The sequence below is a fragment of the Xyrauchen texanus genome, chromosome 7 (assembly GCF_025860055.1).
Source record: "Xyrauchen texanus isolate HMW12.3.18 chromosome 7, RBS_HiC_50CHRs, whole genome shotgun sequence".
Classification (NCBI taxonomy): Eukaryota; Metazoa; Chordata; class Actinopteri; order Cypriniformes; family Catostomidae; genus Xyrauchen; species Xyrauchen texanus.
This window is the reverse complement of record NC_068282.1, coordinates 6,465,944-6,493,183: the sequence shown is the minus strand read 5'-3', so window position 1 is coordinate 6,493,183 and position 27,240 is coordinate 6,465,944. Positions and strand designations below refer to the sequence as shown.

General features: G+C 36.2%; 1 protein-coding gene across 6 annotated transcripts in view; it reads left to right on the top strand.

Moving 5' to 3' along the window:
* Positions 1–27,240, top strand: part of LOC127646731 (receptor-type tyrosine-protein phosphatase T-like) — a 343,034-nt gene that overhangs the window by 288,396 nt on the left and 27,398 nt on the right. For 5 of the 6 annotated variants that reach the window (XM_052130581.1, XM_052130582.1, XM_052130580.1 and 2 more), the window contains 7 exons: positions 3,538–3,625; positions 13,388–13,464; positions 16,647–16,683; positions 18,560–18,657; positions 19,740–19,856; positions 22,943–23,097; positions 25,798–25,933. In XM_052130581.1, coding sequence (XP_051986541.1) covers positions 3,538–3,625; positions 13,388–13,464; positions 16,647–16,683; positions 18,560–18,657; positions 19,740–19,856; positions 22,943–23,097; positions 25,798–25,933 — 708 coding nt within the window. The remainder of the gene's footprint in view (positions 1–3,537; positions 3,626–13,387; positions 13,465–16,646; positions 16,684–18,559; positions 18,658–19,739; positions 19,857–22,942; positions 23,098–25,797; positions 25,934–27,240) is intronic. The other variant, XM_052130579.1, reaches the window with a different exon arrangement.

Here is a 27,240-nt window from a genome sequence, read left to right as displayed (position 1 = left end):
CAAAAAGTGGAACTTTCATATATTCCAGATTCATTACACATCAAGTGAAATATTTCAAACCATTTTTTTGTTTTAATCTTGATGATTACGTCTTACAGCTCAAAAATTCAGTTTCTCCAAATATTAGAATAAAGAATTTATAATACAGAAATGTCGTCCTTCTGAGAAGTATGTTAATTTATGCACTAAATCTTGGTCGGGGCTCCTTTGGCACGAATTACTGCAAATAATTATTGCCCAGTGGTCCAAAGTCCTCTTTTCAGATGAAAGTACATTTTGGAAATCAATGTCCCAGAGTCTGGAGGAAGAGTGGAGAGGCACAGAATCCAAGTTGCTTGAAGTCCAGTGTGAAGTTTCCAACGTCAGTGATGATTTGGGGTGCCATGTCATCTGATGGTGTTGGTCCACTGTGATTTTAGAGCACTTCATGCTTCCATCTGCTGACAAGCTTTATGGAGATGCTGATTTCCTTTACCAGCAGGACTTGGCACCTGCCCACAGTGCCAAAACTACTAGTAACTGGTTTGCTGACCATGGTATTACTGTGCTTGATTAGCCAGCCAACTCGCCTGACTTGAACCCATAGAGAATCTTTGGGGAATTGTCAAGAGGAAAATGAGAGACACCAGATCCAACAATACAGACGAGCTGAAGGCCACTATCAAAGCAACATGGGCTTCCATAACACCTCAGCAGTGTCACAGACTGAATGCCTCCATGTTATACCGCATTGATGCAGTAAAATACTTTTCCACGATATTCTAATTTTTTTAGATGCACCTGATCATGTAGTTTGCTGTGTAATATAAGAATATAATTTACTTTTAAAGGTGGTGCTTTCAAGGGCATGGTACTACTTTTCCGTATGCTCAGACTTGCCCATATTCCCTAAAAATCCCATAGGCTTGCATTCAAAGCAGTTCTGACTATTAAGCAACTGGGCTAGTAAACAACCACTTATCAATGCCCTGCAGGATACCTAAATTACTTACAACAGTATTATTATAATGGAGTGACCAAAATACCAATAGCATGCCTTGAGAAAAACATGATCTCTGGTATACATTTTGTAATGTATGCAGTCTTCACAAATAACATTGTGAGGCAAAAAAAAAAAAAAAAAATAATATATATATATATATATATATATATATATATATATATATATATATATATATATATATATATTAATATCTGATTGCTTCTTTAAAAGTTTGACTTATGAGAATTAGAAAAATATATAAACCACCATATAGGCTGATTCACACAAACTGAAGTCTATAAGTAAACATGAGATTGCTGGCAGCTCATGCCTGTCATAGCAGTCTGATAGCACCAGAGTTTGTGCCTTCTGTTTAAAGGGTCATTTATCAAACCAGACGTTTTTATAACACCTTTTTGTTATCGCCTCTCTCCTCTAACCCGATTTGCCTCACAAGTTCCTCTCTAAATGAAGTTTTGCAAATAGATTTTTGCATCAGCCCATCTCTATCCTTGCCTCTGAAAATAAGTCATATTTCCTAATATGTAGTGAATGGGGAGAAACTCAGTACATTTACACTGAGTTGAATTGAGTGTTTGCTTACTGGTCTGTGACTGGGTGATATGAGAGAGCCCATTACAGACAAAAACAATGTTTCTCGAAATGCTTTTAAGACTGAAAGTTGTATTTTATTGTAAATTAGATTATAATATGTTGTATTGTTTATAGAATATTGTCAGTGCTTGACTGCTGTCTGTATTTACATCTGAAATTGTATATAAAGTGGAATAAACAAATATAGTTAGTTGGTGCCTGGTGACCAGGAGCACCTCACAAGTCTTGCCGTTTCTGAGATGCTGTGACCCAGTCGCCTGGCCATAACAATTTGGCCCTTGTCAAAGTCGCTCAGGTCTTTACTCCTGCCCATTTCTCCTGCATTCAACACGTCGACTACGAGAAATGATTGTTTGTTTACCATCTAATCTACCCAGACCTTGACATGACGGCATGTTAGGAGATGATCAATTTTATTCGCTTCACTTGTGAGTGGTCATGATGTTTTGTCTCCATAGTGTATTTCCATCTGGTAAAGAACAAATAAAAAAATATGTTTAGCTCATTCCTAGAATAAATTGATGTTTAAGGCCTTTTGTGTAATGATTATATCTAGATATCTCAGCAAAGCTTCAAAACGTATTATTAACAGCCCCACAAACTGTTTTAGAATCACATTCTGTGAGGGAGACTCTAACTGAGTCAATTGCCCTGACTATATCCCAATTAGAGCTACCAGATGCCAGCATACCTGCACTTAGAAATGTGACTGATTTATTGGAAAGGTTACCAAATCATGTTTAATTCACACATGAAAGTGTGGTCCAATAAAAATGAGGGAGCCAGATCTTGTTTAATACACATGAAGGAATGGTACCTTAGATATGATATGGTCTGCATGTTTGATCTTCTATGCTTGACTAGTTCCAGATGGTCTGCATCATACATTGAACAGAAAAAAAAGCTCTTTACAGATGAAATGACACGGTAAAATACTGATCAGCCAATTATTAATGATTTTGTTTTTTAATCGTTATTTTAATTTTACTATCTGCAGTATGTGTGAACTAATGTCAATGACAAGTTATGATACATAAATGTCATGTAAAATGGTTATATTCTCATGACATTTGGATCTTTACAGGAAAATGCATATGTCATTTTACATTTCGAACTAGTTACGTTGGCCACTAAGAACAATAGTGACTTTATATAAGAAATGATGTGAGACATCTCATGAACTCTGTGAATGAACTCACAAATACATTTCTTATGTCTCTATTGTTGTTCTTTCATAGAAAAGTAATTTTAAAAATCTTTAAAAATTACGCTGTCAACCCACCTATCCATATCATAAAATGTCCTTGTTTTGAATCTCTTTGTCCATGAAGTCTCTTTTCATGCAAAATGTTGTTTCTCTTGGTCTGTCACAGTAAATGGTTTGTTCTGTGTTTGTTGGACAGGATAAAGATTGCACTACAGTCTTAAGTAGCCACCATTCAATGCTCTTGTCTGACAATTCAGTGTCTTGTCTTTGCCCCAAGGCTAAAAAATGACTGCACAATTACCAGGCTCTGACACTCTCAAGGGACACTCAGGAATAACCAGATAAATGCCTTGTGTCATCTGTTATTCCTGAAGAACTTGCCAATTGAAAATCTTCTCAATCTGAGAAAAGGCTTCTTACTCTAACTTCCATATATTATTAAAGAAGAAACTTTGAGGTTCAAGATACAATATGATATGTACAAAATGTTGATCTATGTGACACCAAATGTAGAACCGGAGATTTTAGGCCTTCAGGGTTACATATGCATATGTGTCTATGAGCTCAGCTGGTAAAGCATGGCACTAGAAACACCAAGGTCAATTCCCAGTACCAATAAAACACATGTACCAATAAAATGTCATTCTTGAGACACATTTGCCAAATTAATAAATGTAAATGGAAGTATTCAATGTGCTGGACGTGTTTGAAAGTATTCTTGATATGATTCCAGGGTCTGGCTGAGGGACAAACAGCCCCGTGGGAAACGGCCAAGAAGGATGAGAACCGCAACAAGAATCGCTATGGCAACATCATCGCTTGTGAGTACCGAAACAACATGGATTTTGTATGGTGTTTAAACATTTGCGTGCAAAACTGCATTGTGTAAAGGCGTGGTTTGGGTTTCTCTCACCTAGATGACCTCTCTTGAACACATGCTTCCTGGCTTTGTTAGTTGTTGGCCAACAGTTTGCCCTAAAGAATAGCTAAACAAATATACACTATTTAGCCTAGATATATTATTAAATACATGCACAGCTCATAAAATAAGCACAAGGGGCAAAAAAAAAAACAACAACATATTTCGACAAATGTCGAAGATGGGTATGTATTCTTATTTACAAGTATATAGGATTGTTTCTGTAAACAGTTACTGTGAGTATACTGTACTTAAAATGTATATATACACCATAGTACTAAATGATTACCATACTCATATATCATGGTATTTACATGGTACTCCAAGGTACAACATACAGCATTTAAAGCAAAATACCACATTATTCAAAGAAAACCATGGCACTACCGTGTTACATGTTCAGAAATCCCTGGTAGTACTATGGTACTTTTTTATTAGTGCAGCAGCACAATTCATTACATGCTTTCTTTGTTATTGACATTATATTACTCTTAAAATGAGATGAAACAGTAGGCCAAATGAAATAGCCTGTCACTCGCTGATGGCCAGCGGGTATTATGATGAATTTGCTATTAGTTAAACCCGCTTAATTATACAAGTTGGTAATGAAAACTGTCCATCATGCCATTCATCAGTACAAAGGATCATTTTTGTGGCAAAATAGTGCAAAAAGGAGATGAGGGAGATGGCTTTATTTAATATGAAGTGCCTAAGGCAACCTTTAGCTAATGCGTGACTCATTAATCGCTTGTAAGTGTGACTTCATCCAAGACTAGCATTGTAAAAATGAGAATAAGCTGCATCTATAACTGTCTAAAGGTGAAGTGTGCAATTATTTTGATGCTAAAATACTTTATCCTATCCCATTTTAATGTGCAGAGAAACAGTTTGATTACGGACATGATGTATACATGCAAAAAACAAATGATAGTACCGGACATTCCCTGCCATATCGAACCTGACAGTTCTTAATATTAAGGTGCTTTCACATTAGCACTTTTGGTGTGCACCCGGGTTCTAATGACATCAAAGTATGGTTTGTTTGTATGATGTGAACGCTGTTTTCTAATCTTGGGTGCTGACCCGTGAACCGCACCTGAAAAGGTTGTCTGGGGTACGGTTCATGTGAGTTTGTTGCTGATATGAACGCAATCATGCAAAACGCGGAAGTTAACTGCTTGTTATGACATATAATTCGCATCTTTGCTGGCTCCAGATTGCAATTATAATTGTATAATGCACTTCTCATACCTGCTTATCTGGGAGGAAATGAACTCTGGTTCGGTCCAAGCAATCGAACCAATTGTGAGTCATTTTTGTGAGGAATTTCACTGTATTTGCCGTTTTATCCACCTCGAATTGGAGCAATTTTTTACAAAGGGTGCCAAGAAAAAAATTTACCTACAAACACAGAATTGGCCATGCATTCCTTGATTAACTTTGACAATTTATGGGAGACGAGGAAAGCCGTTTCAATTAGAGACTGTCTGTTATCTGTCCCATCTCGCTCATCCCTTCAGAGTTTTTAGCTGGCAGTGTCAGGTATTCTAGCCCATATGGTCATTTATAATTCACGAGACTCTACACCCAAAATAAACTGTTATTGGCAAACATTTACATATCAGAGAAACAGAGAATGGAGGAGATTGGAAGATGGCTCATATTCATCCTTGCTCAGCTTCAAAGCAGATTCACCTTCTCTGCATTTATAATAAATACACTGAAAGGTTTGTACCTATCCAAAATGATTCTTCATTAGTATATCTTGTCCTGTAAGTTTGTCGTAGCTTGTTAGTGAGTAAAGAGTGTGATATACAGAGACATATAACATGCTTTGACTTGGCACTGGACGTTTGACAGATATGTGCTGTTTAGTTTGGATTTGATTGGCATGGTGAATTGAAGCCCATTTGCATGCTCTTTTTGGACTAAGATGGCAGAAAATGCATTGCCAGCAGGTTAGAAATGAATGGGCGGCACAAAGCGGGAGCCACAGCGTACCTAAGGGTGTTATCCCAAAGCAGAGGACAATTACATCATGGAAAATGAGATGGAAAGAGAAACGAAGAGAGGTTCATAATGGAACAGAAATATGACATATGCAATGAAAATGTATACAGCAAGGCTGTAACTCTGGGCTTACCTGAAATTTAGATCTTTTTTTACAGGAATTGTGTTGCATTTAATGCAGTTTTCGAAACAGTTATCCTCCGTCTGAATATGCATACTTCCCTAGGACCATGGGAGCGGAGGAGACGTCATATTAAAATTGGAAAACATTTACATTTTAAGAAGTCGGACTGCTCTTTTCAACTGTAAGTGCTAACAGTATCTGTAAAAACAAAGTTGTTCCTTGTGGTTAAAAGAGGACTTGTTTAACAAAACCAAAGTAAACCATTTTTGCCATTGTTTCTGCCAAATAGAGGCAAATGCGGGTCTGGGGACAATGCCCACATTCCCATATGAAGTATGTGTGGGAATGTGTTCATACTACTTACCTGAATACATAAAGAGTGTACTTTATTAATGGCCAAGAAGTACATTATACGTCAAATGCGGAACATACTCCGACAGTACGCAAATTCGAACGCAGTCTTAAAAACTTCAATTCAAAAATGCAGTGAGCTGTATATGTAGACAGCAAGTCAATGTGAAACACCATTCTCAACCCATTTACTTCAGTAATCTGACATATTTTCCAATTGAACAGAATGATCAGAATTATATCAAAAATATATTTATTTATTTATTTAGTAACTTCTAGATACTGTTGTGCGTGAAAATACTCAAACCAGCCCATCTGGCACCAACAATCACGCCATGGTCCAAATCACTGAGATAAATATTTTCCACTTTCCATTAACTTAAGCTCCTGACCTGAATCTGCATGATTTTGGCTGATTAGATAATCGTATGGATGATTGTTGATGCCAGACGGGCTGGTTTGTGTATTTCTGTAACTGCTGATCTCTTGTGATTTTCACATACAACAGTTTCTAGAATTGACTCAGAATTTTGCCAAAAAAAAAAAAAAAAACATCCAGTGAGCAGCAATTCTGCGAATGGAAACACCTTGTTCATGAGAGAGGTCGACAATGGCCAGACTGGTTTGAACTGACAAAGTCTATGGTAACTCAGATAACCACTCTGTACAATTGTGGTGAGAAGAATATAATCTCAGAATGCCATTCTGAGATGTGGGTTGGTAATGATTTGGTGGCACGAGGGGAACACAGTATTAGGCAGGTGGTTTTAATGTTGTGGCTGATCGGTATATATATATATATATATATATATATATATATATATATATATATATATATATATATAGAGGTATATATAGTGTGTGTATATATGTATATATATATATATATATATATATATATATATATATATATATAAAAAATCTTAACTTTGTCTTCCATTGGAAATTCATCACAATATATTCTAGAATTGTTTCCATGAAAGATACAGTGAAAGGTCAGGAGTGCCCCTACAGTGAGATGCCTTAAAATGCTGTCTAGGTAGGCAGCACACTAGGTTTTGGACTCTATATGTGTATAGGTCCATCAAAATTATTTGTGCTTTATTTATTCATTTGGACTCAGTTCTGTAACTAAATTAAAAGTATTTACATGATGCAATTTTCATGGAACCAACATCAACACCACACAATCCTTCCATGAAAATCACCCAATGGATAGCCATCACACATTGGCTCATTATACAAACTGTCACTCATTTTAACCAGTTAGTATCATCGCCTTTGTGGATCTGAGGTTAAAATATGCACGGTAAGGTGCACACTGAATAATAAATATCCAGGCTGTTCATCTTCATTAGTCCAAACACAGAAGTGAGCGTGTCTTGCTCTTTTAAGTACTCTAATGGTTTGGATCTCTGCGTGTGTATGAAGACACCTTCTTGTTTCTTCTCTGTGAACTCTTCAAAATCTGACATTTATTCCCTGCACGTAGTGCTGCCAGATTCTTCAGGTTCCCTTGAAGTCTATCTGAATTTTTTTTTTTCTGATGTATTGACCAAAGCTCAAGTATTAATATTCACATGGGCTACATTGTGTATAATGCTCTTAGATATATCTGTTTATTTATCATCAATTAACAATCTTAATTAAGTATTCCAACTTGTCATTTGTCATCAAATAAGAATCAAGTTAAACAAACCACCTTAAAAATCCATAGGAGAAATAAATAGGCACAAATGGTTGACATGCAGTAAAAAGAGTATAAATCTAGATATATGTAATGAATGTGGATTGCGTACTGTAGCCCAGGTAATTCGGTCTTGGGAGATCTTAATTTGAAATGCTTGAGTACACATTGAAATCTTGGACAAACAATTCGATTACCAGACTTCGGTACTTCGGAACATAGTTTGAGACATTGTTGAGATCTCTTTTGAGACCCTAGAGGAGACACTTGAGACACTTATCTGAAGGGAAAAATCTGAGAAGCATAAGACTCAGAAGTCTCCCTTTCCTCTCCATTTAATCTAATTTTTGTCTTGGAGAATAAATTGAGATATTAAAGAGATTCCAAGACTTTAGTATCTTTGCAAATTTGAGCACATTCATCTCTAGATGAGTCATTCTGTACGAGATGTCTTTTATGCTAGAAAAACATCTGAGAAGTACAACGTCTCAATTTGCTCTTCGTTTAATTTAATTGCTGTCCAAAATAAGCAATTGACATATATACGAGATCTATTTTTTTGTTCCTATGGGTATGTAACCTAATGAGATCATAACATTACCGTCTGAGGTTTCAAATCGCGAGAATAACAGCTGGAAATGATTTCCTCATTAAGAAGCCCTACATGTGTGACAAAATAGACCCTTTTTATTGCTTTTATTTCCAAACGAAGCTTTCGAAATGAATCCTGTTCAGAATAGGATGACACTTATCCTAACACCAAGCTTTCAAAATGTAAGTGTTCACAAAAATACTTCTGCCTCTTTAAAGCCCCTCCGCTTCTCTCAGGTAGACTTCCGAAGCAAAGCATCTTATCCTAAAGTGGATGGAAATGGATTAACTTCCAGAGTACCGAGCTCTCGCGCCATGAGGTGTGCGAGACACTTGGCCCGTTTGACAGAGGAACCTCTTTGCTGCCAAGCAGGGATTTAATAGTCTGTTTAGGTGTATAATGCACTGGGCCATGTGACAGCACACTAATGTTATATATAAGAGCAGGGAAGAAGAAACAGGCTTAAGAGTGGTGATTAAGAGACTGGTGACATTTTTGGGGCTGGATTTTTCAAACAGAGGACTCGTATAGCAATAAAAGCGGTTTGTTCTAGTTTGTTCTTTGGTGCTAAAAGACAGAAGAAAGGAGTTTTCATTTTCTATTTCAGCTGAAAACTTTTAATGTCTGAGACTTTTTGTTTGTCTGCCCCATAATAAACCTATTCATCACTCAACATTAGGGAAGCACAATATTTTGGTGACATATCAGTATTTGTTAATATTAGCATTTTTTTTTTAATCTGCATTGGTCTGATTAGCCTGATATTTAAATAATTTAATGTTAGGCTTTATTGTTTATTTTCATCATAAATTGCTAAAGTACTAAACACTTACCTAGATTGTCAAAATTGCAGATTTGAGCTGAAGTGTGAACGCTACTTTAGGTTTCTTAATTGTGAACACTGTTTAGGTTTCTTAAGTGTGAACGCTACTTTAGGTTTCTTAAGTGTGAACGCTAGGGTTTCTTAAGTGTGAATGCAACTATGTCTTTATAATATCAGCGATCACATCAGTATTAGCCAATATCAGTGTTAGGTAAGTTATTTAAAAAGGTAATCCACAACAAATTACTAATTACTTATCTACTATTTTAATCAGATTATTTAACTGATTACTTCATAAGAAAAGTAAAAACATTCATTCATTTACTTCCATGTCACTTTCTAAAACATCCTTCAGCTGTCACAGAAATTCAAACAGATATACAGTACATGTGATTTCATATTTTACATTTATTGTACATAATGTTTTTAGAAAGATGTGTAACCCAAGTAATGTACTTTAAAATAATTAACGGAATTTTAAATCAGTAGCTCTAATCTGATTACAAGATTTTGAAATGTAATGTGTTTCGCTGCTTTTTGTCTTTAAAAACAATTAGATTACAGTAAATAATTATTTTGTAATCAGATTACTTCCAACACTGGCCAGAATTAGCATTTTTGTTATCGCCATTGGTCTGATTATGCTGATATTATTATAATAGATAATATTAAGTCTTATTTTTTCTGTTCAATCTATTTGTGAACTATGCGACTAAACACTTTTTTTACTGCTGTTTTGATGCCTGACGGCAAACCTCTCCTCAATAAACTGCATGATTTGAGGTATCATTCATGTTCGTAGCACAAATAATGTGGGATAAGTTACATGCCAAACTTTCATACTTATGTTAGGGTTATGTTGAAATCTCTAACCCACATGTAAGTGATGCCTTAGCAAGTTCCACCAATAATCAAATATTTAAATCCACTTTTCTATCATTTGTAACTGTCGTCTCTGTCTGTGCGTCTCAGTCTCGTCCCCTGCAGTCCTCTAAACAGGTGATCATCCAGACACCTGGATAGTTTTGCTGGTATGACTAAGAACTACTCTTCCCATGCATTACGGCTCTCACACGTCTGTAGTCTGGTCATTTCTCTCCCAATTAGAGCTTTCTGTCTGGCCCCTCACTGCGGAGAGGAACCCAGCCGAGGGTTTGCTGTTATGACAACTGACTCAGTGGTGTCTAATTAGCCCCATCTCGTTCTCTCTCCTTCCACATCCCTCTGTTTCCCTTTGTCTGTTTTGTGCACACACACTGACTTTCGGGGAGCAAAGGTCAGCAGGCATACGATTGTGCCGGTGAGAGACTGTTGAGGTGTTTGTGAGGAGAAAGAGAGAGAGAGAAAAACCAAATAATACATTTTAAGTTCAACAATAAGTTGTTGGAATTCTGTGCAGATAGAAAAAGAAAGGCAGCAGATTTAGAAAGTAAACATCCGTCACAATGCTCTCACAGCTATAGACACAGACTTCTGTTTCTCCTTGGAATAAATAATGGAAAGACGTGAGGAAGAAGTAGGGAATGAGGGATTCTGAGTTGTCTTGCCATCAGAGAGCATCCATAGACTTGGATTTGACATGCTTCAACAGCACATTTGCATTCTCCATATGATCAAAGTGGAACGCCACACGTGTGCGCGGAGCAAGTGTCAGACCCGTCCTTTACCTCCTCCTCTCTTTCCGTTTCCAACCCCTTCCCTTTCTCCAGAAGTGGCGCAGTAATTGTCAAGACATACAGCTTCACCTTTCGAGGATGGAAAGACTTAGAGCTCGTGTTAAACTTTTGGCAGGTCAAGTGTTTTAGCGAAGACAAGATGGAGATTGTCAGTGCTTGAGTAATTAAGTCAATTACATGCCAAGATCTTTCCATCTTTGGTGTAATCTACAGCCATTTTTTATTAAATTGGTCTGATTCATATAGTCAATTCCCAAAGTGCAATGCTGAACTCAGGGCACCCAGGTTTGAGTTGCTTAGAAACGGGAGTTTTTTAGAAAAGTGTCCCGATCATTATAGAGATTCCATAAAAATGTAATTGTCTTCCTTGTGCACAGAGTTACAGTGAGCATCTCTGGTTCAATAGCTTCTAATAACATGGACCTATCATTAATAATGCCAATCAAGCTTCAAAAATGTTTGCCATTTTATTAAATGGGACATGCATGGTTTGTGTTTTTAAACCTGGTGTTAGTTCACAGCTAAACAGTTTCAAGTAAATGTATGTTTGTATATGTTTACTGGTAAATAAGACACAATAAAGATTATGAAAACAATGCACTTATCTTGAATAGTGATTGATCTGTCATCAATTAATAATCCAGATGCCAATGCTTGCATTCTTCTGTGAAATGCATATGGAGATATTTTGTAATTTCACATGTTTCGTGGTCAAATGATGTTTGAGTATACAGTGCATACAGAAAGTTTTCACACACCTTAATTTGATCACATTTTGTTATGTTGCAGCCTTATGCTAAAATGCTTAAAAAAATTATCAAATCAATCTACACTTCATACCCCATAACGACAAAGCAAAAACCAGAGTTTTGATAACTTTGCAAATGTATAAAAAAAAATAAATGAAATATTACATTGACGTAAGTATTCAGACCCTTAACTCATTAACTAGTTGAAGCACCTTTGGCAGCAATTACAGCCTCAAGTCTTTTTGGGTATGATGTGACAAGCTTTGCACACCTGGATTTGGGGATTTTGGGCCATTCTTCTCTGCAGATCCTCTCAAGCTCTGTCAGGTTGTATACTGACCGTCAATGGACAGCAATTTTCAGGTCTCTCCAGAGATGTTTGATTGGGTTCAAGTCCAGTTCTGGCTGGGCCACTCAAGGACTTTCACAGAGTTGTCCCTAAACCACATTTGTATTGTCTTGGCTGTGTGCTTAGGGTCTTTGTCCTGTTGGAAGGTGAACATATGGCCCAGTCTGAGGTCCTAAGCGCTCTGGACAAGGTTTTCATTAAGGATGTCTCTGTATTTTGCTTTCCTTAAACCCTGACCAGTCCCCCAGTCCCTTCCACTGAAAAACACCCCCACAGCATGATGCTACCACCACCATGCTTCACCACTGGGATTGTATTGTGCAGGTGATGAGCGGTGCCTGGTTTCCTCCCGAGGCCAAACAGTTCAATATTCGTTTTATTAGACCATATAATTTTGTTCCTCACATTCTGAGAGAGCTTTAGGTGCCTTTTTGTGTCTTGTACTGAGGAGAGGTTTCCGTATGGCAACTCTGCCATAAAACCCAGATCAGTGGATTGTTGCAGTGATGGTTGTCTTTCTGCAATTTACTTCCATCTCCACACATGATCTCTGGAGCTCAACCAGAGTGACCATCAGGTTCTTGGTCAGCTCTCTTACCAAAGCCATCATTTTTGTTGCCTTCTCAGATCTGTGCCTTGACACAATCCTGTCTCTGAAATCTGCAGGCAGTTCCTTTGGCCTCATGGCGTGGTTTCTTTCTCTGATATGCATTTTCAGCTGTGAGATCTTATATAAACAGGTATGTGCCTTTCAAAATCATGTCCAATTAATTCAATTTGCCACTGGTGGACTCCAATCAAAGTGACATCCCAAAGATGATCCAGAGAAATGGGATGCACTTGAGCTATATTTGAAGTGTCATAACAAAGGGTCTAAATACTTATGTCAATGTGATATTTAAGATTTTTATTTTATTTAAGTTATCTCAAATCTATTTTTTGCTTTGTCATTATAGGGTATAGAGTGTAGGTTGATGTGAAAAAAATTATAATTTAAAGCATTTTATCATAAGGCGCATTCATAAATATTTTCTGAATAAACTGTATAGAAGCTCATGATATTTCTCCAATGAAACAAACATTTCTCTCTGATTTTGTGGTTGGTTAGGGTAAAAGTAAAACATTTTTGATAAGAATGTTTTACCAGGACCAGCAAATGATGTTGATCAAGGAAAATGTCTTCGGTTAATCACATTATATGTATTACAATCATATGTCCTGCACAGCTGATGTGTTTGTAGCTCCCCTTTAAAGTGTATGTGTAACTTTAGACCGGCTCTTCTGTGAATATTTGACCCCACAGACGATCACACTCGCGTCCGACTGCAACTGCTGGAGGGAGACCCCCACTCTGACTACATAAACGCAAACTATATAGACGTAAGTATGACATTTATATTTTAAACTGGCATGATTGTGTGTTTTCTGTGCCAACACTCACAGCCTTTATGGGTGAATTTCATGAAACCTGTCAAGAGTTTTTATATTTTGCATTTTGTCGTGAAATTAATGGCATAATACAAAAAAATCTTAATGGTCTTAAAGTAGGCTTAATTTTCTTAATGCCAGAATATAATTTATTTTATTTTTGTCTAATTATTTTGGGATGAAATGTGACCTGGTCATGTTGTAGTGACATTTAGCCTTATGGTTAAGGCTTTTATGTGTATTATCCCTTTCAAATGCGAATGTCTGTTATTGCTGATATTGATGACAACGCTTCTCGTCATGTATTTTAAACTACCGTTAAGATGGTATTTATGCACGTCAATCTTCTGCCTACTGTGCACCTCTCGATTTGGATGTAGATGTTCTAGGCATCCGAAAAAAAAATTATAAAACAAAATCAACAAGGAGCCAAATCACGGAAACTGCAAAGACTGGCCACAGTTAAATATTAGCATCAGGTAAGATGCTTACCTTAGTTTAAATTACGTAAAGTTATAATATTATAATTCACAAATAGAACTTCTTTATTTTAGTGGGTAACTTCTATAAACTCATGTGAAGTTTATTTTAATAGTCTTTTTAAAGTAGGTAATTGATAATATATAATTAATCAATTTAAATTAATTCATTTTTTTAAATGATAAGTAATTTCAAATTTAAACAGATAAACTTTAAACGATACGTTCATTTTTCACCTAAATTAATTAAATGTTCAACCTTCTCTAATGCCCACATTTAGAAAACAGAAACTCCAACTTCTGTGATGAACATGGAGATCTTAGTCTTTTAGAATCTTTTAGTTTCTGTTTTTTACAGTCAGTTGTTGATGACAAAAATGTAATTCTGATGAAGAAGCCGTGCCACTCCACTCTCTATAATAAGTGCTGAAATGACAATTTTCTTAAAGAGACAGTACCGTTTTAGCACTCGTTCATGTGAATCACACACATTATGCATGTAAGCAATAAACATGTAGGCCTAACAATATATCTAAAATAATATAAAATATTATTTAAAAATGTACTAAATCAGAAGGCCCCCTTATGTAATCAACAGCATTAGTCTCTTTTAATAGTGAGTTTCTAACTAATATGTCACGGTTTTGTTTTGTTTGTTTGTTTTTGATGAAAAAACATCATAACTGGCATTTCCATCTTTTACTGGGGGTATTTAGGTGTCTACACTGTGAAAGAACAAATGCTCAGGATGCCGATGTTCTTTCAATACAACTGTTTATTGAACAGCACGTGAACATGCTTGTATTCCCTGCAGCAATTTGCATCAACGCTGCAACAAGCATCCTATAACACACCCTGTTAATTTGCTTATTACATGACACCAGACCAGCCAATCAGAGGCATCATGTGCAATTTGAATCTGATAAATTATTTAGCTTAAAGATGACACACCAAAATCTACAAATATTGCAGGGCGGGCTGGCGGCAAAAAAGATTGATCGCCACGTTTGCAGTTTGCACCGATTTAGAATAAAATCACTTACCTAGCTGGACTGTGAGCCATTCAGAATTGAGTTGAGAATTTCTTTAAATTGCAATTCAGTTCCAGGTAGCAAAAATGATGCTGAATTGTAATTTGAGGTTGAATTTAAGGAAGTAGAATTAAAATGGAATGAAATTCCAAGAAATTTACATAACTGCTGGAAGTGTAGTTTGTGTACAGTGTTACTAGTCCTAAAATCAACTTTTTTTGATTTGCACCTGTGTCAGCAGTGCACGTAACATGGTCTAGTGCATGGCGCTTTGAAATGGGACCCCTTTTGTCACTACATTTGACACAACATTGAGTGAGTTACAGAAGGGGAAAGTCATGGTTACTTTTGTAACCTCCGGTCCCTGATGCAGGGAACAAGACGTTGTGTCCCCGTCGCCTCAACACTAGACCTACCACTGTAAATGGCCGTACCGTATTCTCGACTCATCAGTGCAAAAACCTGACTAAAAGACGCATGCCCGCTTCCCTTTATACCCGTATGTCCGGGGGCGGGAAATGCTAATTCTGTCCGCCAATTTCTCATCTGCCTTTTCTCAACTTCAGAGGTATGCGAGGCTCTCAAGAAAGACCCCTTGTGTCACTACATTCGACACAACATCTCGTTCCCTCCATCAGGGAATGGAGGTTACAACAGTAACCATGACGATTTATCTTGTTTTAGAAACTAGACCCTGCATAAGATATTTTGGTTTTTCAGAGAATGTATTTTTAACATGTGTATTTTCTCTTACTATAATGGCAGAGTTTTTATAATCAAAACAAGTGAAAAAATGTACCAGTGCTGAAGAACTAATCCAAAGTATTTAGAATATGTTACTGTCCTTGGAATGGAATACATTACAAATGACATTTTACAGCATGTATTCTGTAATCTGTAGTGGAATAAATTTCAAAAGTAACCTTCCCAACCCTGTCAATATGTAATCACATAATCCATACAAATTCTAAAACATGTATTATAATCTGATTACAAGTACTGGATTTTTTTTTAATTCCTCCGTTGTTTAAATGTTTTGAATTTATTTGAATTGCAATTCAGTAAATTCCTCTTCTTGTTTTCCCACTTAAATTCTAGCTCATGAATTGAAAGGGAATTCATTTTTAAATCCTGAAATCTGCCCACGCTTGTTCCCTTGCTGCTCTGAATTCACTAAACTGATCTAAACATCATAATGACAATGTCAAAATGATTGTGTTTATTACAAAACTCGAGCAAACGGAAAGAAATATAAGCTCAACTTAAACGTGAGGCTTCATAGTACCCCACAGCAGCTATAATCATTCCACCTAATCACATTACTGATAATAAAACAATTACTGGCACCATTGTACCACAGACTAGGTCATAAACCGCAGCTGTGCGTTTAAAACTCTCTGTGACAGGAGCAAACCTGCTCTGGTCACTAATTTGTTTCACAGTGGTTAAAATGCTAATGAACTTGTGTGATAAAAAGGTGAAATTACAAAGTCACACTGAGAGCTGAATTGGTTTCAAACTAAGTTTGTACATCTACTTTAAGCAGGTTCATGTGGTTTGTGCAGGTGAATAAATAGATTTCATTTGAATAATTTTCATCTTCCCTTTTAATCCTGTTTCTCAGGGCTACCACAGACCAAGGCACTACATAGCCACACAAGGTAATTAACGGAGCACATAACAAAGTCACATCATCAGTAGTACCAAGAGATCTTTTATGAAATTAACACTATCAATGCATCTCTGCAACTACTGCCTATCCAAATGTATATCTACATTGTTAAAAACAAAGATTCATTTAAATATATTTGCTGAAAAGACCATCATATATTGTGTTTTCTATAACACCCAAACAAGCAGAGGTGATAGTAAAATGCATGGGATGTCTGATTTATTTTGGTCATTTGGTTTGTTTAAAAAGAAATAGGGTTCAAAACAGTGCTACTATGAATGCAAACTTTAATACAGTGAAAAAGACACTCTATTGGCATAACATAAATATATATATAAATAAATACACATTTCCAACATACTTTTGAATGTCCATGTAATAAAATAAAAATATTTGATGCCATGAGTGTACCTTCATTTACTATTTCTATTATTTTGAATGGCCATGGAAAATTAAGCAATGTGATAACAATTTTACCTGGCCGCAAAAAGTAGTCAGTTAATTTACCTGATGAACTTTCACCTTTTGCTGAACCTTTATGCTTCGCAGAGCTAATGTGTGCTTCTAAATCACTTGCACCTTTCTTAGCAACGGACATATAAGTGCCAGCTATGTCATACATTCTGCTTCCCATGGATCTCGTCCTGGACAAAAGTATGGGAATTTTTTGTGCTAATCTTCAGTTAATTTGCACTTATTTGGGCATTGTTTCCACTCAGCTGTCATTTGCTACTACTGTCAAGATACTGTTGATGCCGAACACAACAGCATTTGCACGTTCGCGGAGAGATTGACAGCCAGGAATTTGGCCAATAGTTGCTGCAAGCCTCTTAAGCACAACTGGTGTGCGAGAAGTGGAACTTACAAAGAGGGGTTAAAGCAATGCAAATATGTGCGCACACACAATTATGTATTAGACCAGATGCACATCATAATGCAACTAAAGCAGATCCCGGACATTTTTGCAAATTTAGAAATCCCGGTCGGATGCTTTTTTAAGGTCTGAAAAAGTGGACATGTCCAGGAAAAAGAGGAAGTATGGTCACCCTAAGTTACACCAGTTTCATACACTAACCTGCAAACTCATCAATGTCACTGTTCATTGTTAAAGTAATACAAAAACCATTGTCACTTTGGACTCCTATCAGCTCGTAATGTTTGTGTGATATGCCACCCGTGACAGGCTTCAGTAAATTTTATGTTGCCCTCTTGTGGTCTCCCAATCCTATTATGTCAGACTACAATAAATGGAATGCAACTGGCAGTGAATTGAAATCAATCAAATTAGGCTTCTAATTTAAATGTCTCAAAAATGTATCAATTAAATAATGTGCCGATCAATAATTGATATATCTATATTTTATGACATCCCCAATGTATATAGATATATTTAATAAGATATTCCCTTAAATAACCTCAAGGTAGTTAGCTATTTTAGTTAGTCTTGTATATGGTCTGTATATAGTCAGCACTTCTATAGCACCTTTTTTAACCTTAGTGGTTACCAAAGCACTTTACACTGTGTCCCATTCACCCAATCACACACACACACACTCACACTCATACACCAGTGACGGCAGAGCTGCCGAACTGCCAAATTGTAGTGTAGCTAACTACATTTTCAGTATAACCTACTAAGTTTTGGTGGTGAACAGTATGACTAAGCCAGTGCACCAGCTAGACCAGCAGCAAAACAGTAACTCCATTAACCTGCCTAGAAATACCAGCTGGTCTAAGATGGTCTTTTCAGCAGGGATCATCTGTGAAACCCTGAAGACACATTGAGTCTTATTTCTCATTTATTGTCAGTGTTGCATGATGTTGGTGTGTTCACTTTGCTTCTAAATTTGTCACTCCTCCTGTAGGCCCCATGCAGGAAACAGTGAGAGATTTCTGGAGGATGATTTGGCAAGAGAATTCTGCCAGTATCGTCATGGTAACCAATCTGGTGGAAGTGGGCAGGGTAGGCTTCCTTCCTTAATAAAAATAACAGGATTAGGAGTGTTGTTTACAAAGCACATGTCCAATTGATACATTTTTATGAATGTTTACATGGTTAAATAAAGTGTGTTAACATTAAACAGTAAAGCACTTACAATGCAAGTCTATGGGGCAAGAGATTGCACTGGAATAAACGTTGAAAAACACAGTTAAAAATGTATAGGCATAAAGCTTAAACATTATATGTGTTAACATGAGACTTGTGTGATAAAATCGCATACTAACCTTGTCTTTGCAAAGTTACGTCCAATCTTATATTGAATCGAAACTCATGTCATGAACATGTATATATATTAATCCCAATAACTTTCTCATGATACATGTAAGGATACCAGAAAAGGACTGTTTAAAAAGAGACAAATCTGAACACAAGATTTACTGTATGTCAGTAATGCATATCCAGAAATTCATCCACCTATGTAGAACTATAGTCCCACCGCTAAAAGGACCATTTCGATACATTTACAGGTCATATATTTCACATTTGTATACTGAACAGTTGATATAACTCAAGCACATGCTGCACAATTCTGCTTTTAAACCTTCTGGAATGTCTTGCCCTATAGACTTTTTTTGCTTAATTTTACAAACTGAGGGACGAGTCAAAATTATTGTCTGCGGTTATCAACAGCATGTCACAGAGCTTAACTTGTTGTGAACCCAGAACTTTTCTTGAATTGAGTGAGCCAAGCATTTTGCAGGACATCCTAAAAGCAAGCATATTTAGCCCAGGTGCTTGACAATGTCCCTAATGTGAGCTGCTCAGTGTTACAATGAGTATAATTGACCAGTGTTCACTGATTGGCTTCAGTGAGCTTGGACCACTGGCATTGTTAATTCACAGATAACATCCTCTCTGACAGGTGGCCAATTACACTGCTTTGTGTTTTCAAAATGTCATCAGAGACTTGTTTGATAATGCTGGAAATTGGAAATGCAATTTGTGTCTTAGTCCATGCTGTAAAATAGAGTAATACTAAGACAAATAAAGATGCCATTGTTATGATTTAAAGGATAAGTGTGTATGTCTATGTGTCCTTGAAGGTGAAATGTGTTCGGTACTGGCCAGATGAGACCGAAGTGTACGGAGACATCAAAGTGACACTGATTGAAACGGAGCCTCTTGCCGAATATGTGATCAGGACCTTTACTGTTCAAAAGGTAAAACACTTCTTTATCCATTTATCCCTACATCTATACATAAAATAAATGTTTATTGCTCTGAGGTTGCTCTTTAAAGGGACATGAAACACCAAAAATGTGGGGGGAAAAAACTGAAAAAACGTGATCAGTGATTTCGACCATGGCATGATTGTTGGTGCCAGACGGGCTGGATTGAGCATTTCTGTAACTGCTGATCTCCTGGAATATTCACACAAAACAGTCTCTAGAGTTTACTCAAAATGGTGCCAGAAACAAAAAACATCCAGTGAGCGGCAGATCTATGGATGGAAATTGGAATTTCTGGTGCCCTCCTATAAGATGGTGCCCTCCTAGGGAGTTGGTGCCCTATACAGTCTGCTTAGTATGCGTGTAGGGAGCGGCGGTACTGAACTTTGAGGTGAATGGGCTAAAACAGCTGAAAACCACATCAGGTTTCACTTCTGTCAGCCAAGAACAGAAAGCTGAGGCTGCAGTGCGCACAGGCTCAACAAAACAGGGCAGTTAAAGACTGGAAATACATAGCCTGGTCTGATGAATATCGATTTCTGCTGAGGTACACAGATGGTAGGCTTACTGCACTGCACTGCTGCCACACGATTGGCTGATTAGATAATCAGTTGTAATCTATATATATATATATATATTATCGATATTAAATCATATTTAAGCAAAAAAAAGCACAATTTAAGCAAAGGTCTCCATTTGATCTCTATTTATTCCCATTGCTGTACATGAGAAACAATTGAGATATTAAGAAGACCTCATTTGTGATTTTTCATTCCTATGGGCTGCTCCTTCTCTATTTATGAAACATGACTATGCACTGAGAGAAGGCTGTATCATGACTCATCTGTCTCTTTCAAAGTTGAAGAAGTTTTGAAAGGCAGCAGCCTCGTGAGACAGATGGATTGAGTGGATTATGAAACTTGCTGATGACATGCTGTTCCATACCGTACTCTCGCCCCCTCCAAACGGTTCCCAAACATTAATTTCTCCCACTATCAAAGCTTCTCTACATTTGTTCTGTTTGGATAGCAGCATTCTGAAACAGAACTCGAGCTGTCCTTAAGAGCGGTTTCGAGCTATGTGATTTGCTTTTCTTGCTAAATATCATCTGCAGTCTTATAGATTGTCTTTTAGATGTTAGCATTATGGTTATGTTTTACATTTTTGCAGATCTGACTAAATGTGAATGAATGAACTTAAACTTGTTCTTTTTGTTATTTTTTTTACTCTTTGTGCCCTCTCACCACCTATAGTGGCTCAGTTACTGCTTTTAAAACACGCACACACAAACACACACAAATAAAATGGCTACATGTGTCCTTGCTTGGCAGTCTCAGCACCTCCAGGCACGGATTACGCCACTCGCAATCCTGAATTATAATTAAAAGCTTATCAGAGCATTAACATCTAGTAAAGAAGTGATTTCGACTGTAACGCAACACGGCCTGTGAAAAACCCCTGAGCTCACACACAGACAGAGCCACATGCCTTTGCTGTGGTTAAAACTCTAAGTATGACCCACATGTCTGATGGCTGAGTTGCTGTGGATGAAAACCGATATGGACAATGATGCTGGATTATTATTATTTTGTTTGCAAATGAGTATTACATTAATGCATTTACAGTATATGGTGACACTTACAAAAACATGTCTTGGTCATGATTTAATCCTAAGATATGCATTAGGACCTATTAGATACCAAAGTTTCATTACTGTAATACATTTTACTTTTTGTCATTTTAAGTTTTTGTAATTCCCTTTTTTCGCAATGGCAATTCTTATTAGATTATGGTTATTACATTATTTGTATTATATTACATTAAAAAATGTACAGTAATGCAAATAAATCTGAATAAAACCAATAAAACAAATACTACCATTATATACAGAATAAATATTTAACAATTTAAATCTTATATAATATTATTTGTGCTGTCAGTCGATTCAAATTCTTTAATCGTGATTAAACGTATATATTTTTGTAGTTAATTAATCAGATTTTGAAAGTGCTGAAATTTGACACTATATATACTTATTTTCTCATTAAAATTAACTTATTTCCATCTTAGGAAAGAAAAGAAAACAATACAATGCTTTATTAACATTCTCCAAACAAAGCCTTCCACAAGAAATGCACTAAAATAGCACCAATTTGAATAACATTGAACATTTCCCAAAGTCTTAGTGGGAGGTTGACTAACTGAAAGAACTAGTTTTCCCATAGGTTGCATATTCATTGCAATGGGCATTAAATCTCTTATACTCATCCTCCGCAATATTAATATGACTGTAGACTGTGACTATCCACTTTGTTACAGCAATTGTGAAGCTGCGTTCTTGATTCGCGTCAGAGCATCAATGCCAGTGTCAAGTTTTGAACTCACCATGAAAAGCAGTTCCAGACAAAAACATCTTATTCTGTATTTTGGTGATTGTTAAAACTTGACTTGCTTCTGTGGCCATTAAATTGTGCCTTACAAATCTCATCTGGGCTTGTTTTGTAGGTCAAATAGCGCTAAGAGCTCCTTTTTCCATAATTTTATCACTGACAGGGAAGCACTGTGAGAGATTATTTTATTTTCTGAGATAACAACCTCAGCTGCTCTATTATAGGAGAGTTTTACGACAGTACCGCCCATAGAATGCAATGAAACTGCTGTGTTATGCTCATCTTGATAAAGGTGCACTGGTTCTGTGTGTGTTTTTGAATTGTACACCAGCGTAATGACTGACATTTTTAATAATTGATCTTGTTTTAGAATCAACACTGCATTAGATATTTCGGTTTTTCAGAGAATGTATTTTTAACATGTGTGTTTTGTCTTACTGGACTGGCAGAGTTTTAATAGTCAAAACAAGTGAAAAAATCCACCAGTGCTGAAGAGGTAATCCAAAGTATTTAGAATACGTTAGTGTCCTTGTGTAATTTTATGGAATATGTTACAAATTACATTTAACAGCATGTATTCTGTAATTCTGTAATCTGTAGTGGAATACATTTCAAAAGTAACCCTCCCAACCCTGCCCATTACGCTCTGATGATTGAGACCTGTTTTCAAGCTTATCTTTCTTTCAGAAGGGTCATCACGAGATTCGGGAGATCCGGCAGTTCCATTTCACCAGTTGGCCTGATCACGGCGTTCCCTGCTATGCCACCGGTCTGCTGGGATTCATCCGACAGGTCAAGTTTCTCAATCCTCCGGACGCAGGGCCCATTGTGGTACATTGCAGGTGCGATGCTTATAAAGCTTACATTGTATTATGTTCTGCTCTTTCTACCTTTATTTTGATGTACTCTGCCTATCCCTGTCTCTTTCACTCTCTCTTTCACTCTTCTAAAATACTTTTTAGCCTCAAGGTTAATGTTTAAAGTTGGACTGATTGTGATTATGAATTCAAAAAGAGAAGGCCATTAATTTTTCAGAATAGACATATACTGTATACTTTATTTAGGTAATAATATACAGTCAGATAATATATATCGCATATCAAACCCTGACGGGGATCAGAACCACAATGCTAGTGCAGAGGGGGCTTTTATCACCCTGAATGGGTTTATTTTGTGAGAGACCAGCTCATTACCCCATATTACACCACATATTACATGGCTAATTACAAAATAAATAAAGAAATAAACGGATATGAAACATAAGTTGGGTTGAAATTATGTTATTATATGAGAAGAAAGAGACAGCAGAGACTCTTGAAACACCTCCCATTTGCACTAGAGTTCTGCAAGATGTATATATAGCAGAAATGACCATATGACTGTGTATTATCCCACTTATTACACGACTACTTGCAAGATAATAAATAAATGCACATGATACAAGAAGTAGAAAAGATGACTCACAATATCCGGATGACTGGTGAAATCTGTAGCAAGAGTGTAGATTAAGTCTCGGTGAACTGGTTGCATTATACAACTAACTTTTCATCTATTTAGGTATGAAATGAGGGAAGTACATGAGGAAGAGTGGAAGAGCATGCTCACACAATTTCACACTAATGTAGGACGTTTTGGCACATACATTGACATTCACCCATGAATCTGTCCACAACATGCCCACATCCTACACAGATGGATACTTGGATAGACAGACACGCTTGCACGCTGCTGGGGTGTAATTGGGGGGAAATGTGGGAAGGCATTTTGGGAATGAAAGGTGACAGGAGGAGACTATGAAATGGAATGAAAAAGAGTGTTATTTTGCAGCCCCAGAGAAAGAGCAGATGTGACAAAGAAACATAATAGAAGTGTCAAGTACTTGTGGAGTAGATTAGATTATAGTTATATTAAAGGTGCACTCAATAATGTTTTCCTCATTAAAAAAGTTTAACTTCTAAAGACCTGAATTGTAGTTTTGCAATATATGTATAAAATCATGATCACTCACATTAAAATGAAGACTCCAGTCTTATCAGTAACCTTATAAAAGCTGTTTTATTCTACAACGAGAGGGTCCGCACATGGGGGCTGCCATGTTACAATCACATGACCAGCTGAATACTACTCACTTAATCTCAGTAACCATCCTGTTTTTGACTCTTTCACTCATTGATTAAAGGAAACATGCTGACTGTGAATACATTTCTACAATGGCATCTGAAACTGAAAACAATTGGTTTAAATTATGCAGCATCCAGGCCACTAGGTGTCAGTATAAGTCCAAGACCAAAGACAAAAGACAAGAGTGCACCACCAAAAATAAAATTGGCTCACCCTCATGTTGTTCCAAACCTGTTTGAGTTACTTTTTTCTGTGGAACACAAAAGGATCAGCTGCCAGGTTCTTATCAAGGACAAGACACGCATGAGTGAATAATGGTGGATGTCATTAACATCAAATCTGCTGCAAAGCATCTCGACATGTTTTGAATGTATTGCTTGCATACTACAAGTGACATTTGAGAGTTGCTGCAGGGGGGAACATTTTCACTTAAAAACAACTTAAATGTTAGTTTGTTCCTTACTTGAAGCTATTGTATGGTTTTTACAAATTTGGAATTTACAGTAGCACTTTAGTTACATGGACTACTTTTATGGTGCCTTTATAATGCGTTTTGTAATTTGTTTTATATATATATATATATATATATATATATATATATATATATATATATATATATATATATATATATATATATATATATATATTTATTTATTTTAAGTTTGAAAGCACTATACTTTTGTGTTCCATGGAAGAAGATAGTAAGATGATAAAAGAATGAATGAAGACAAAATAGTTTAGTGTTAAGTTAAGAGATTAAGAAAAAAACTATGAAGCACATAATAGCTTACTAATGACAACTTAAGAATGTCAATTTAGGGATGGTGGTAATGCTATGAATGTACTAAGGACATCCTCCCTCTCTCATCTGTCATATTCTTCTTGTCAGTTGTTTATGAGTTGCACCATTAATCACTGCAAGTTATGGCCAATCTGTGGCTCTGTGGAGTTGCTATGTGTGTGTGTGTGTGTGTGTGTGTGTGTGTGTGTGTGTTTTTAGAGTGACTGATAGCTCATCTTTTATCCTAATGTTTACTCACACACCCTCCCACAGCTTGGCCTGACAGATTTGTGTTTTTCTAACACCTACATTTTGACTCCTGACAAAAACCTCAGCCCTTTCAATGTGTAATTAATTATTATTTATTTATATTAAATATACTAATATTATATCATTAATACTATTTTTATATGAATTAATTATTAGATGTCATTACATAAATTATGCAATTATAAATAACCATTTTAACATCCATTTAATTTTTATAATACATTTTTATTATCAAAGCACAATTTAAATCTGTACTCTCAGTGTACTGCTGCAGTTGTGTTCAAATAATTCTTACAACACAATTGGAATGTTTACATGCTCTCTATAATTAGAAGCTGGATGTAAGCTTGTATTTGTGTGTTTCCTGTAGTGCTGGTGCTGGAAGAACAGGCTGTTTCATTGCAGTGGACATTATGTTAGACATGGCAGAGAGTGAAGGAGTGGTGGACATCTTCAACTGCATCAGAGAGCTGCGCTCACAGAGAGTCAACATGGTACAGACTGAGGTGAGCAACACCACAAACGGCTATTTGTCCATCTGTCCTGCTTTTCAATTGTTTTATCTATGTAAACATGCACTAAAATTTTTACTTTCCCTATTGTCAATTGTACTCAATCCATCCATGTTCATATTACTCAAAAAACTCATGTAACCAAGGGAACTTACATTAACTTAGTTGATTCAATAAAAAAGAGTGTCTTGTCAGCTTTACTAAATCCATGTGCGTTGTGACAACATTAATATTTTTTGTTTGGTTTACTGAAAATGGGCAGAGGATTTTTAGTTCCCACCATGCTTTGCATGGGACTCAACAGGGAGGGTGTATGTTCAAATTAAGTGTCATTTTATGTGTCTTTGTGCAAGATGACTATAAAGGGGAAGTCTTGTTAGTGTTTAATGTTTTGTTATGCTGAGATTTAGATGAATTTCTGTTATGTTAAAATATATCTTGAGCCTACGTTGAGGACATTTTTAGTATTCTACAAATTGCTTTGTTCATTAAGCAATTGCTGTGCTAACCATAGCTTAGTGACCAATTTGTACTCATGTTTTCCACCAGCATATGTTTAGCATGCTAACATTTCCTGTCTTTGCTAATATATCACTAAAAGAGTTTAATTTGAGTTATTTTGACTGGTTACATTTTGTTGGGTTTCCTTGATTCAGTTAGGTTCCCTTGACTTGATGTTTTTATGTTGAAATCACATGGTAATTTTGATTTAAGAAATCTCATTTCAATCATGTGTTACCACTGTCCATAACTGAATCAATTTCAGCCAAAGAGTAATTTTTTTCATATTATGTAAGATCGCAACATTTATTTACACACTGTTTAAGTTAAAAAGAATTTAAACTTTTGAAAATATGTCCCGAGACATCTGTATGCTGTTATATTCATTTTGCTGTGTCTAGCTTTTTTTGTTTTTAGTGCAAGGTTGCGTATGGACTGAACGGCTTCTTAGACTACGATCTGTCCTGTGACCGAGGGGTTTGGCTTGACTATGCTTAGATTTAGACTTTTTTATAATCCACATTTGACTGGACAATCAAAACACTTTTAAGTAATTTTTCTCGGTTTTAGCATTGGTGTAGCTGCTGTCTTATAGCTTTGTAGGACAGTATACATCATATAAAAATAATTAAAGACAAAATATGATTCATTATTTTGAGTTTTTTTTTTTAGTAAACTTTTTCAGTTTTCAAGTCTAAAAATTATTTAAGTATCAATACTGTATACAAGGCCACATCCTTGCTAATCAGTTTTCATTTAAAAACTAAATTTTCAATTTCCTAATGTCATCGTTTTTTTCA